The sequence below is a fragment of the Micrasema longulum genome, unplaced genomic scaffold (genome assembly GCF_059751315.1).
Source record: "Micrasema longulum isolate JH-2025_06_02 unplaced genomic scaffold, ASM5975131v1 h1tg000403l, whole genome shotgun sequence".
In the NCBI taxonomy this organism is placed as follows: Eukaryota; Metazoa; Arthropoda; class Insecta; order Trichoptera; family Brachycentridae; genus Micrasema; species Micrasema longulum.
Genome location: NW_028277603.1, coordinates 606,840 through 620,000, shown reverse-complemented (window position 1 = coordinate 620,000; position 13,161 = coordinate 606,840). Strand labels below are relative to the sequence as shown.

The window sequence follows — 13,161 nt, the reverse complement described above, 5'->3', positions numbered from 1 at the left end:
GATTTATACAGGTTCACACAAGATAATTTTATCATCTGCCAACTTGGTTGATGCCCTACTTGACATTGTGTCGGTAAAAATTTCCAGACAAACTATTATTAAAATATTGCAAATGTACTTATTCAGGTACGCTCCCGGTCTTCACCGGGGAATTCCTCTACAACATCAGATTCACCACCAGCAGATACAAAGGCAACAGGTAATTTTGCTTTATAATTACTTGCGTGAATATAATAAGCGTAAATTCTTGGGAATTTCTTCAAAATGATCCTGTCGCTAAACACGAGGGTCCAACAATGTAATTCTTAGACAATAGATAGAGAGTAGGTACGTAAATGGGTGTTGACCTGAAGCGTAACTATAAGACTATATAAAGTTTATTTTGTTCCGATTTATCCAACTTATTTTGTGATCTGTTGAGTTAGAAGACGTATCGTGGCAGACAGAAGAAAAAAAGCGTCTGGATTTTATATCTTCGAGAGAAGAAGAAAATTTTATGGTGCTTTAACATTTCAATGGAATACAGTTGTGTACCTAAAAATTTTGTGATCTCTCTTATTCAAAATCTTTAAAAAAATTGAGCAAGTACAGAAACTTCCGATCAAAACATAGATCGAAAGATAGACTGATTTGGGAAAGACAATTAAATTGAGTCAGGATTCAAATTTTAGTTCATAGAATGTTATCAAAAGTTAAAGGTCCCATATTGATCATAATAAGCGGATTCTACTAGATTTTAATTTTCAATATTTTTGCATGCTGCTATATCTTCTTAGAGTCTGTCGACGGTGGCACTAATCACAATGTATGTGTAGCACGCCGTTATGGAGAGCCAGCGGCGGGCGCAGCACCACCAGCAGGCGCAGGTCCAGGCGCAGGCCATGGCCTACCAGGAGCGCCTGGACCGGGCCGCCATGGAGCGCCAGCACCAGCAGCATATGCAGCAGCTGCACGACCGCGAGAGGCACATACAGCAGCAGCAGCAACAGCAGCAGCAACAGCAGCAGCAACAGCAGCAGCAACAACAGCAGCAGCAGCAGCAGCAACAGCTGTTGCAGCAGCAGCAACAGCAGCAGCAACAGCAGCAACAGCAGCAGCAACTGCAGCAACAACAGCAGCAACAGCAACAACAGCAACAACAACAGCAGCAGCAGCAGCAAGACAGAGTACAGGTTTGTTAATATTGAGCATTTATCCTATAGCTAAATATAAAATACACCCATGGACAAAAAAAGTTCGCACTTGTAATAAAATTCTTAATTTAAAATAATAAATATTCTCAATTGCTTGGATTTTTTAAAATATATATTTTTGTAGATTTGATGACTAAGAAATGTTTCCAAGTAAAATATAAAAATAAAAGCTAAATATATATTTATAAATAGGGTTTTTTCCAGGTAGCAGCTCCGTTACCATTGTTCTTGTACCCGACATAATTGATTTATGGCACTGTGTCTTTATTGGCAATCACAAATAATTACAAAACCCAAAAGAACACTATCAGCGTGGGTTGAATCATCAGTATTGGAATGGCTGTGAAAATCTTGATTATTGTGTGCAGCTGTTTAAGTGTGAATTGTAACGCTTCCTTGCAGGGTGTGGAAGATGAGAGAATCCGGAGAGAACGAGAAACAACTCGCTTGCTGGTCGGCTCCTTCTCCTCTGTACCTTCACCTGCCAGATTACACGATCGTGGCGACAGGTACTTAACTTTATTATTGTTTTCTCGTCTTCTTTTTTTCTTCGACTGCGTTCCCGGGACGGATTCAGTCTCCTCCAGGTTTACCTCTCTCACCTTTTGGTGGTTTATATTACGTGGCATTTATGAATATCCGTTATAATTATTTGTAGATTTTATTATTATTATTGAATAATGCACTAAGCAGCAGCTTAAAAGCTGGTTAATGAATAAATGCACATTTTTTAAACACGTTTGTGGACACTTAATTCTCATAGGATCCACTAATATGGTCAAATTTTCTTTTTTTTAAAAATGTTCCACATCTGATTTAACCTTAGTTGATGGTTTGAAGTAAATTTTGGGGCAAGCATTTTGGGACACTTTTGTTGCAGACTGTTTTTTATAGGGACATAATATTATGTCCTACCATATAATTACTTAAGTTTCACACAAGCTATAGCTGTCTTTTCACTATTAATGTCTTTTGGGTTGACGGCCATACTGCCGTTATAAGCAAAAAGACAGTTTTTTGTCAAAAATCGTAAAATAATTTAAATATGAGATAATGTTCTACAAAAAAATTTAAGCCATTTGATTTATCGACACTGGAAAGGCTATTTACTTTAAGCGACATTTTGCAAACTTTACAGAAGAGCCATTTAAAAATTAAAAAAAAATATTTCTCATAAATTATACCTCCATTCAAAACATCGTCTATATAGACGGGGAATGTGTATTCTCCTATTTGTTAAAAATATTTTACATGTCCCGTGTCATTCAATGTAATTAGTTCTATTGTTATTAAAATTGCGATGTCGCTTAAAGTAAATACAAATACCCTTCCCAGCGTCGATATGTATAGAAATGAACAGTAAAAAATGATTTTAGGATGAAAAATTATTTATTGTTTTTTAAGTTTTTTAATCAATAACACAATAACACAATATCTAGAGATTTATAAGCAAAAACTCAGTCTGTAGATATGACACACACAGGTTTTATGCTTTGGAAACAATTGACATGTGTCTTTACTTATTGATTACTTATAGTTTTATTTTTAATTTACATATCTCAAATTATGACTTTTGTAAATAACTGCCTTTCTGTTTATGACGGCAGTATAGCCGACATTTTCTAAATGAGAGAAACAATAAAGAAAACTAAAACAATTAAAATTTCAAATGAAGCAATTTTATGAACATAATAATATGTGCTTTGTTCAACAATAGTGCGGTAGCCGATATTAATATGCGTGATTTGATTTCCAGGCCCATCACGAGTACCCGATTGACGACATCTAGCGAAGGCACTCTCACGGCCTCCAAACTCATAGAAGCCATCATCACCCAGCAGATCAATCAAACGAGCACCGACATGCCGAGGCCTTTTGTGCCTGTCAATGTGAGTACCGGCGTCATCACGGATGATTAATGCAGAATCCAACATTCTTCAGATGTAATATTATGCTGATGACGCAACATTATACATTTTTTATTTTAATTTTTAGAACTACCACAGAGAGCAAGCGCCATCGCAAGATCAGCCGCCGCCTCCCTCTCAACCGTCCCAACAACAGCAGCAGCAAGAGCTGCAGCAACAGCAGCAGCAACAGCTCCAGCAACAGCAGCAGCAGCAGCAACTGCAGTGGCAGCAGCAACAGCAGCAACAACAGCAACAGCAACAACAGCAGCAACAACAGCAGCAGCAGCGCCAACAGCAACAGCAGCAGCAGTTGCAGCAGATCCAGCAACAACAGCAGAGGAAAGCCCTCTCACCGGCCATGATCAGCGCGGTGGACGCGGAAAACTCTTCGCAGACCAAGTCCATAACCCTGGGAGAGTTGACGGACTCTATCATCGCCAAGGACTTCAGTTCACCGGGCGGCCTGTATGGCACTCCCAGGTAATAAAAATTGTTTTTTATTTTCTCCAAATGGAATTTGAAATTGGAGTTGGAAGAAGTGTTTCTCGAGGTTGAGCTGTCATTAGTTAATAATAACAACTCCGCAAATAGCGGCTTAGGTTCAGTGGAAATATATCTTGCGGTAGACAATAAGCGATAGGCTAATCCAAGCATAAATTCACTAGGCGCCAGACTGTCCCGAAGAATTTGTGGACATGACGGGACACGCAAGCTTTTATAATATTATGTTAATACAGAAATATATTATTCGTATCTTAAAAAACAATTTTAACGGCGACGATACATGATATGGCTAGTGAATAACCTTTTTTACAATTTCTTCATAAAATTAAGGCAAACAATTGCTTATTTTCAAAATGAATTGATTTTCATGCGAGTTAATTTAGCTATCCACCATCCACCATCGTTCCGGTATATTGTTAATAATTTCATTGAAGAATAAATACTATTTGAAAATCAAATTAAAAACACTACCGCCAGCCCCACTAATTAAGCTTTGGCTTGGACCAGCCTAAATTAAGATCTTGTATGACACTTTGACTGATCCATGTTTTGTGCGCAGGTTCAATTACGGGATGAGCCCCGCTCCCCCTGCCCCCCCTGGCCCGGAGCCCGAGGCCTGGAAAAGGAGGGCCTTACCAGAGGAGCGCCACATCATCCGCCAGGGCCCGCCGAAGCAGAGCGAGCCTGCCGAATCCATGCACCACATTACCAGGTATGCGGCTCTCTAATCCTATATCAAGCCATCTTGATTCTAAATCAAATTAATTAATCCTTATATTTAAATTTTATTTATAATATATTTATGTAATGTTTATTGAGACACAAATCCCAACTCCATGGAACCAATGTCCTGTGTTGAGTTGTGTCTAGTTTTCTTAATCCTATATCTAGCTCTCTTAATCCTATATCAAGCTCTCGTGATCCGGGTAATATGGCCGCGGTCCCAATTTGGAACTAACACTGTATTCCTTCAATGTCATTCAAGGAAGCTAGAAAAAGAGTTATGTACTGACTATGTGTATTTGGTGACTATATTGCAGTATTTTCGCAGTTTGATTGTAAAGAAATATTACATTTTCGCTTAGTTAGTTAAAAAAAATATATAGCGAGTATGCGAAACTGAAGAAAGACACTGGTCTGTGTCAACAGTTTAGGAAAAGGGGCTGGTGCTTTCATCGTATACCGAGCCGTCTATCTAATATTCTCTTTAATCAGAAATTGTCACAATAACCAATAATTTGTGCCATTCGTTTTCTATTTTAAACTGATTTATCAAATGTTTTTTTCAACTGATTCTGGTACACATGTTACTTAATCGATGGCAAGACAGGTTTGAAATAAATAATCGTGTGAAATATCGAGTCCTATAAAAGGCTAGTGTGCAATATAATGCTTGGTGTCGCTGCTTATTGATTTTGGATTGCTAAAATTTAACAACCCACAACTTCAATTCGGATTGTTGTCTCTTCGTGGTGTCGCAGACATAAGGATCACAGGTTCGAGGTTTGAATCCCACTCTACCTTAACTTGATTCTTATAATCTAGTTGAGTTATTTATGACTTTTAGATAATGGCATGGAGTTAATTCAATGAATTAATTGGAAATAATACATACATTATAAACTAAAACTTAATATGTACATATTATAAAAAGATAAAAAATATATAAAGAGACTTGTCAAAATAGTAGGAGAATCCTGCTCCGAAAAACCCCTTCAGATACATGAAACAGATCAACTTTTTTGACTTTTCTTAGTGCAAACATATTATCGTATTGTCCACGGATTATGGCTTTAGAGCGACGATTTTTGAACACACTAGACATTCAACATTGATGCATCCCTATCATTTGTTTTTTTCTTATTGATAAATTGTCTTTTGTAGGAGTTACGCCCATCCAAAAACCATTAAAAGCGTTTTATCTGCCATCTTCAGATCTACGGTATAAGACTATTTTTGAAAAAAACAAAACGTGCCAACAGAAAATTTCCTTATAAAAAAAGAAAAAGACATCAGTTCAGGTCATAAGCCCTGTAAATGCCTAGACTTCTGTATTCAGTTCTATTAAATGTTCTTCATCTCTATAGTAATATATTAAATCGGACTAGTTTTGTGGTAGGGAAAACGGGAATACGAAATCTCAATTTTGTTAATTTAAGTTAGGCATAATCAGTTCCAACACGCAGCTGTCTTTATTTTTGGCATTTGCAAGAAGGTGACAGAAAAACTATATTCAAATATCTATCCACCCCGCCGCATATCCTCTTAATTACAAGTCGTCGCATGCGGCCCCGAAATTGGTCAGGTTCTTGCGAATCTAGAGCGCAATATTATTTTTAGAATTTATTGTATTTACGACGGCGAGAATTACTATCCATAAGTATCTACAAGTAAGTTTTGACCATTTCAGGATGAACCCGCAGGACAACCGCGCGAGCGGCGGACGGCGCTACGGGGGCGCCGCGCCCCCCGCCGCCCACCAGCCGCAGCACCTGAGCGCCTTCGAGTACGTGTCCAACCGCATCGAGGAGGTCATGCGCACCGAGGACGAGGGCAAGCGGCCGGCCAACGGGCCCGACGCGGGCGGCACGCCGCCGCTGCCGCTGGCCACCTACGCCTACCCGTACTCGGCGCTCAACGTGGCCTCGGGCCCGCCGCCCGACGCGCCCCCGGAGCCGCCGCGCCCCCCGCCGCAGCTGCCGCCGCAGGAGCCCAAGCCCCTCATGTCGGCTCAGTACGAGCCGCTCAGCGACGAAGACTAACTAAACGTGTAAATAGGTACTGATTGTGTCCTTCTCGCTCATTATACCTGTTGAAAGATGGCAAAACGTAGTATTGTCGGCGATACTGCTATATAGCGTAACTTCCTTTTTGTCATTTTTATTTGGCGATGAAAAAACTGGGTTTTTCTTCTTTTAAACTTGATAAAAATAAGCTTTGACGTATATTTAAATTTGTACCCATAAAATGTCACCTGAGCTGAAACAACTGAAGTCTAATTCCTCTGTTGTCGTTGTTTTGTAAAAATAACAGTAAATGACTCACGGGGTGTTGTTAGCTGAGCGACGATATGTCATTTTTTATCAATTTTGGAGGAGAGCTTTGATGGACTTTGAAAAATGGGAACTTTAGTAGCCTCATTCTAGTGTCAGTAGATGCATCGAACCTTTGTTTATGCAGGATTTTTTTTTCACCATAGCTTGTTTACACTAAATGCTGAAAATCCAGCGATATAATATTTTAACGCTATATGCCTAAAAGAGAACATATCATATTTAGTCATCTTTCGACAGATATTTTACTGCACTTATTGGCGACGTCGGACAGCTTTCATCCGAGTTGTTGCGCCATTGAGGAAATCACAATCAATATCTACCAGAAACGATGTGAAAATCAAAGACATGTAAATAGCTATTGAAATTGATGTGATATGCGATGTGGATCGATTGTCGTAGTAAGGTGTGCGGAAAGAGTCTACAAAACTTATTGCAACCATTCGGCCGATGTAGTTTTGCTCAAAGTCCTTTTCTCTGTCACAATAGTTAATAATATTAGGAATGACTTGTCTCGCGGGTCCTTTTATCGGTTTTCCTAACTCAACAAAAAAAACATTACCGATTTAGAATGTTTGAGAATTTGAAATGCTAACCGCAATCCGACGGGAGCCCTATCTAGGTGGGCCTGTATCTTAGTTCCGTGTATCTTATTACGACAGTTGACCGATGCGAGGAATTTCCGCGCTGCTTAATTTGGACATAGAAATAGCCGGAAGAAAAACGCAGGACTGGCAGTTTCCGCACAACAAACAGTTTGATACAAAACATTATCTCTCGTCGTACATACTCTGTCTCGGTAAGGCTAGTCCGGAAGCTAAGTCCAGAACCAAATTTACACTTTCTGACGGATGTCTCTATGCTCGAAAATAAGCAGTCCGGCTATAACAGTTTCGTCATAATGACTGGAAACATTTATCCATGAAAATTTAGGAAATGTTAAATTCACAAATACAATAACTTTTTTTGTTTTACTACGGAATTTATACTTGAATTGACAAACAACTTTGGTTGATGTTATTTGTCCGCAATTTTTGAAGTTTCTTTATTTACACTCTTGTTTAATCATTTACTAAACGTGTTTATTTACTACCTTCGAATGTTTTATTTTGTGAAAATTTTAAAATTGTCTTTACTGCGCATCAACTCGCCGAGTTAGGAATGTGTAATGATTATTTAGAAGATGTAACGTTGTTATTGCGTACATTTCCACGAGTTAGATTTAAGGGTGAAAAGGATTTACGACAATGTTTACTTTTACATTTGTACTAAATTTTTGAAAGCCCGTTCGATAGCCGCTTTTATTTGCTTCCTCGACAAAGTGTATTTATCCGGCCGTAATACGGCTGAATATTTTAATTTCATTCGAATAGCTAGGGTAACTAATTGATCATGCGTTGAATTATATATTTTGTTTTATATTGAAAACATTTTAAATGAAACCGATAAAATGGAATACTCTCACTCCGGGAAGTTTAGTGTTTAGCCAAGTTTGTATTTTAGTTGGGAGCATTTTATATTAAATTTGACTAAATGATTGTCGAGGTTATTCGACGGATGTGTCGTGCACGACTCGAGTGGAAAGCGATAGTTTTACGTTGAATAATGAAATGTGGGAATGTTCTCAGTGGGCAGGGAGAATAATGTAATCCGTAAGGAAGTGTATTCCTGTCGGAATGACTGTATCCGGTACGCCGGAGGTTTATTAGTCTTTTCTAGTTTATATTTTTTATTCAAGAACAAACACGATACGTGCGAAGGCAGTGATTGTGGTTTATTCCGATTAGCACCTCTGTTTGGATAGAGAATTGTCGTGTATATACAGCTATAGAATTAGGTAGGCTAAGGCGTATACATACTATAAATAGTGGACATAATAGTTTAGAGTGCGACAGAGAGAGCGCGAGCGGAAGAACGGAAGAGAGGAAGAGAGATTGACCACGTCTAGTTAGTAACATAATGTTGTAAGTATATCATTAACTCATGTGATGGGATTCCTTCTCCTTGTTTATATGTTTTTTTATTATTAATTAAATTAAGAATTGAGAAGTTTAGTTTTACCGGGCGGACGTTTTGTAAGGCGAGCGCATTGTACATATTATACTTGACTGGGTACTCCATAATGCATTTAGATATTTACCTCAACCGAGCGAGAACCTTTAGTCGTCCCCGACGGGGGAATTGTATAAACATTACATCGTATGATTTAACCAAATTGTGATTTCTTAACAGGCTGACGATATTTGCTATCTGTGAAGCTTGAAGTCCGTCTTATCCGACTATTATGATGATATATAATGATGAAATGAATAAATACTGTAAACAGTTGACATCTTGTTTCTTTCCTTCCCCCGTTCCCCGAGTCGCGAATGAACCTGACGCGAGCGCTCGACCGCCCCGGAAGGCAGAGCGATATAACGCGCCGAAGCTGACCTATAATAATGACCGTCTCATTCCGGGATGAACTTCCTGACAAACTGAGCAGCGGAGCGATGGAATAGCGTACACGTTCGGTCACTGAGTTCAAATACCGACTGGGCGAACACACAAATCTATGCTTTCTATAGTAGTCTGTATTTAGCGGGAAAATAAAAAGTGGTTTGTAAAATAATTTCCAAAAGTGACAATATTAGCAGTGGAGAAAATAGCTGATAACTCATCCAGATAAATATTCGAACAAGAGATTAATATGCAATAAACACTTACTGACCCGGAGTTACAGCGTGTAGTCTCTTGTCGCAATCAGCTCACCGTCATCGGGGAATGTGGACTCCGGGCGATGCGGTTATCACTTCAACTTCACCGGAGACACGGAACTGTAAACTCGCGAGAAATGTCACAAAATGTTTTTAATGATATGAAAGGCAAGGAATGGCAAACCGATAGCGAAAAACACTTTTCAAACTTGAGCGGCGGAGCAGACTGCCAGCTCCTGTCCGGGGTGGCGTCGGAAACTCGTCGAGCAGTGTCGCCAATCTAACAGTGGTAATTCCGTATCGCCAAAATTAGCGAGGACCCGCAGTAAGATTTCCTCGCTAAACCAGCATCTGAACAAATTATCCACTTAATCACATTCATTAGTTTTCTTAAAATTAATCGAAACTTCACAAAAGTCAACAGATGGAAGATTTGAGGAAATTTCTATGCATTTTACAATAGGTATACATAAGTTACAAATACAAAATGTGGATGTTTAAACATAGCCAGAATGAACGTTAACAAGTATGTAAAGTGGCGACTCAAACCAGCCAATGACAGGTTATAAGCCTTGTAAATGCCTAGATTTTCATATTCCCTTGTTGAAAATGTTTCCCTCTCTGTTGTGACAAATTTAGATATAAATAACTCCCTGGGAGGAAATCCAGTCTGTCTGCAAACATTTAGACACACCGAAAACATTGTTTGATCTAAACACTTCGTACCTGATCGATAATAATGGCACCACAGTGTAGAAATCCAGCCATAATTCTTGCAAATATTTATGTGGCCTTATTAGCAATCATGGTCGTTGGGTACTCAAAATATTTTTTAAACTCTCATTTTCTAGCATCAAGCTCGGTACTGTCAAATGAGTATTATTTCTGCTAATCGATTCCTAACATCTATTTATCCAATGCTGGCATGATCAGGGAAATCAAGATTGTACAGACATTTAGTCAAGTTTGGCCATAATATATTTCAATGGGGATGGACCTTTGCGAAGGGAGTACAGATGTCTAAATTCTTTGGCTTACGACATATTGTAGGTTTATCTGTTGTGGTCATTTTACAAGCCGAATAAATTCTAGAATTTGGCATGAAGCATGGAATAGTTGAACAAATATTGATGAAAAGCAAGAAGCAATGCCAGATCCCTAAACATTAGTCTGAAAGAACAAATACCTCTGACATTTTCGGTGTTTAAGTGTGTTCCTTATCTCTCCCCGCTCAGTACCTTCGTAAGTTAGCAACAAAAACAACAACAAATGGTATCGGGTTGTGGTCCTGTGGCTAGTGTCTCGGACTCACGGACCAAAGGTCTGTGGTTCGAATCCCACTCTACCCCAACTCTATTCCATTTTCTAATAGCGAGTTATTTACAACTCGTTGAAAATGGCCCTCAAAATTAAATATTTGGGTAAATCATAAGAACGCAAATATTTATTTTCTTTAAAAAAAAAAACCCATCACCCCGTTTCCCCGTAAGGGTAGGCAGAGAGGATAGAACGCCACATCACTATCTTTGCATACAGATCTCACTTCCACTGTATTCATACATCTTCTCATTCACGCGTGCCGATTATTCGGACTTTTGACATGTCCATCTTCAAGTATTTGTTGGATTTGGTCATGTCATGTCTTTCTCGGTCTTGCTCTATTTCTGCATCCTTCAACATTCGCATTGTAAATATTCTTAGCTGTTCTTTCGCTGTCCATTCGCTCTACATGTCCAAACCGGCGCAGAGCTCCTTTCTTGATTTTGTCGATAATGCTTGTCTCAGCCTTACATAATGTACGGATCTCAACATTTATACACCTATCATACATCGTTTTACCACACATTCGCCTGAGAGATCGCATTTCGACAGCATTCAGCCTACTTTCATCCCTGTTTTTCAAAGTCCATACCTCGCTCCCATACATCAGGGTCGGGACCAGGACTCCATTGTGAACGGCTAATTTTGCCTCTTCTCTCTATTCCCGCCACTCACGCTCCAACTAGCTAGCAGTTTGTTAGTTAGCAAATAAATGTAATTTATGTATCTAACATGCAACGACAAAAGCCTTTGAAACGTAGAATGTTTGTGCAAAAATTGACTGATCACTAGCCATGGCTGTGCGAATTTTTCAATACTGTTACATTGAGGAGGAAGGGATAGCCAGAATTAAAGATATTTTGAAAATTTAAAGTGTTACATCTTAACCACGGAATTCCGTACATAACAAAAGCACAGGATGGCCGAGTGCTCATGTCACTCCTGCCGTCCTGTCGCATTGCCTTTTATGATGAACACACTGTTTCAGTTTGCAGTGAGTGCAAATAATTACTTTAGATAATGTTAGAATAGTTTTCAGGTACATTTAAGTACGTGTTGTCTAATGAAAGACACCTTTTCACTAAACCATATGTTACTTGAAAAAAATATTCAGTCTGTCAGAAGAATGTTGAACTGTCACTTGAAAATACGTTTAGGGGAAAACTGGGTGCCTTGTTACGGTAGGAGGCTAGATACGTTAACGTTTTTCCAGCAGAGGTAGAAGCTCTATATTTGCACCATAGATGGCTCTCATCTATACTCAGATGCATACAAAAGATGGCGCCGCTGTCACTAATATATGTCAAATTTTACATTCGACATACCACGCCGAAATATTTTTGCTCCAGGAAATTTTATTAAAACTTTAAAAAGTTGTAACTTGTGTGGTGGCTGTTTGCGTTAGTTAATGGATCAGTTTATCATATTTGCAAACTTTTTTGTACCCAAAAACTATTTTTTTTCTCAGCTTATTACAGGACAAAAGTTTCATAGAGGTAGAGAGAGTTTCATATAGGTGCAATGTATGATAATATAATACAAAAAAATAATAAATAAAATAAAAATAAAAGTGTCTTATTTATTACAACATGTCAGTGGGCTCGAGTATACAATTGTACCCACAATTCATTCTCGTTTTAAAATGTAAAATGTCATCACGTTAACTTGTAATGTTTTTATTTAATTTATTTCATTCTAAAAACAACTACATTTTGTATTAAATATTATGTTGTTATATTTATTATGTTCCCTAAACTAACTTGATACAACTTCCCACTTGTATTTCCTTCGTGAATTTAGTCATGAATTAAAACTGTAGCAAGATAAATAAGTTATAATGGACAAGATTTACGAGTCCGATATGCTAATTATTAATATATTCACACGCAACGTACGAAACAATATTATTTATTTATTTATTTTATTAGGTATGTACGTAGCTAACGCGCTACCGGCGTTGTGTTGTGGTTCCGCTGTAGTCACTCGAACGCGCGGCCAGGACAACTGTTTGTAAGTCAGCGGAGGCTAGGCGACCCAGTTGCGTCTCATCAAGGCCGGAGATGTCCTCAGAAGGGCCTCTTACTTCAGGTTGAAGGGTCCAATTCGCCGTGGTCAGGAATCCGTAGGGAGGGAAGTCCAAAATCCAAGTCCAGGGTGAAGCGAAAGTGTCAAGCGAAGTGACGTGAAGTCGACGAAAAAGCCGGGTCAGGGGGTAGAGAATAGAGATGAATAAAAGCCAAACGTCAGAGAAGAAGTGATTGGTTATTTTCAAAACACATGTTATATACCGTAAGCGCTGCATGCCAAGGCCGTCGCATACCGCGCGGAGAGAGAGAGAGCGGTAGAGGAAGCCGCCCACCTGCTCTATCCATTTCCCCCTCCAACTCTAACGGCAGTCTAGCGGCGGCAACGCAGCGCGAAACAATGCATATTCAAAAATCCTTAAGGAATTTACTAACTAAATACCCATTTTAAATGCCTCGGT

At 38.9% G+C, this 13,161-nt stretch overlaps 1 protein-coding gene across 7 annotated transcripts in view; it reads left to right on the top strand.

Annotated features, from left to right (window-relative positions):
• The window catches only part of Smr (nuclear receptor corepressor smrter), a 426,844-nt gene extending 417,856 nt beyond the window's left edge, over nucleotides 1-8,988 (top strand). For all 7 annotated transcript variants that reach the window (XM_088226003.1, XM_088226001.1, XM_088226002.1 and 4 more), the window contains 7 exons: nucleotides 127-199; nucleotides 816-1,172; nucleotides 1,596-1,702; nucleotides 2,950-3,082; nucleotides 3,189-3,583; nucleotides 4,167-4,319; nucleotides 6,018-8,988. In XM_088226003.1, the coding sequence (XP_088082129.1) occupies nucleotides 127-199; nucleotides 816-1,172; nucleotides 1,596-1,702; nucleotides 2,950-3,082; nucleotides 3,189-3,583; nucleotides 4,167-4,319; nucleotides 6,018-6,369 (1,570 nt within the window). In that variant the 3' untranslated portion in view covers nucleotides 6,370-8,988. The remainder of the gene's footprint in view (nucleotides 1-126; nucleotides 200-815; nucleotides 1,173-1,595; nucleotides 1,703-2,949; nucleotides 3,083-3,188; nucleotides 3,584-4,166; nucleotides 4,320-6,017) is intronic.
• Nucleotides 8,989-13,161: the final 4,173 nt, after the last annotated feature.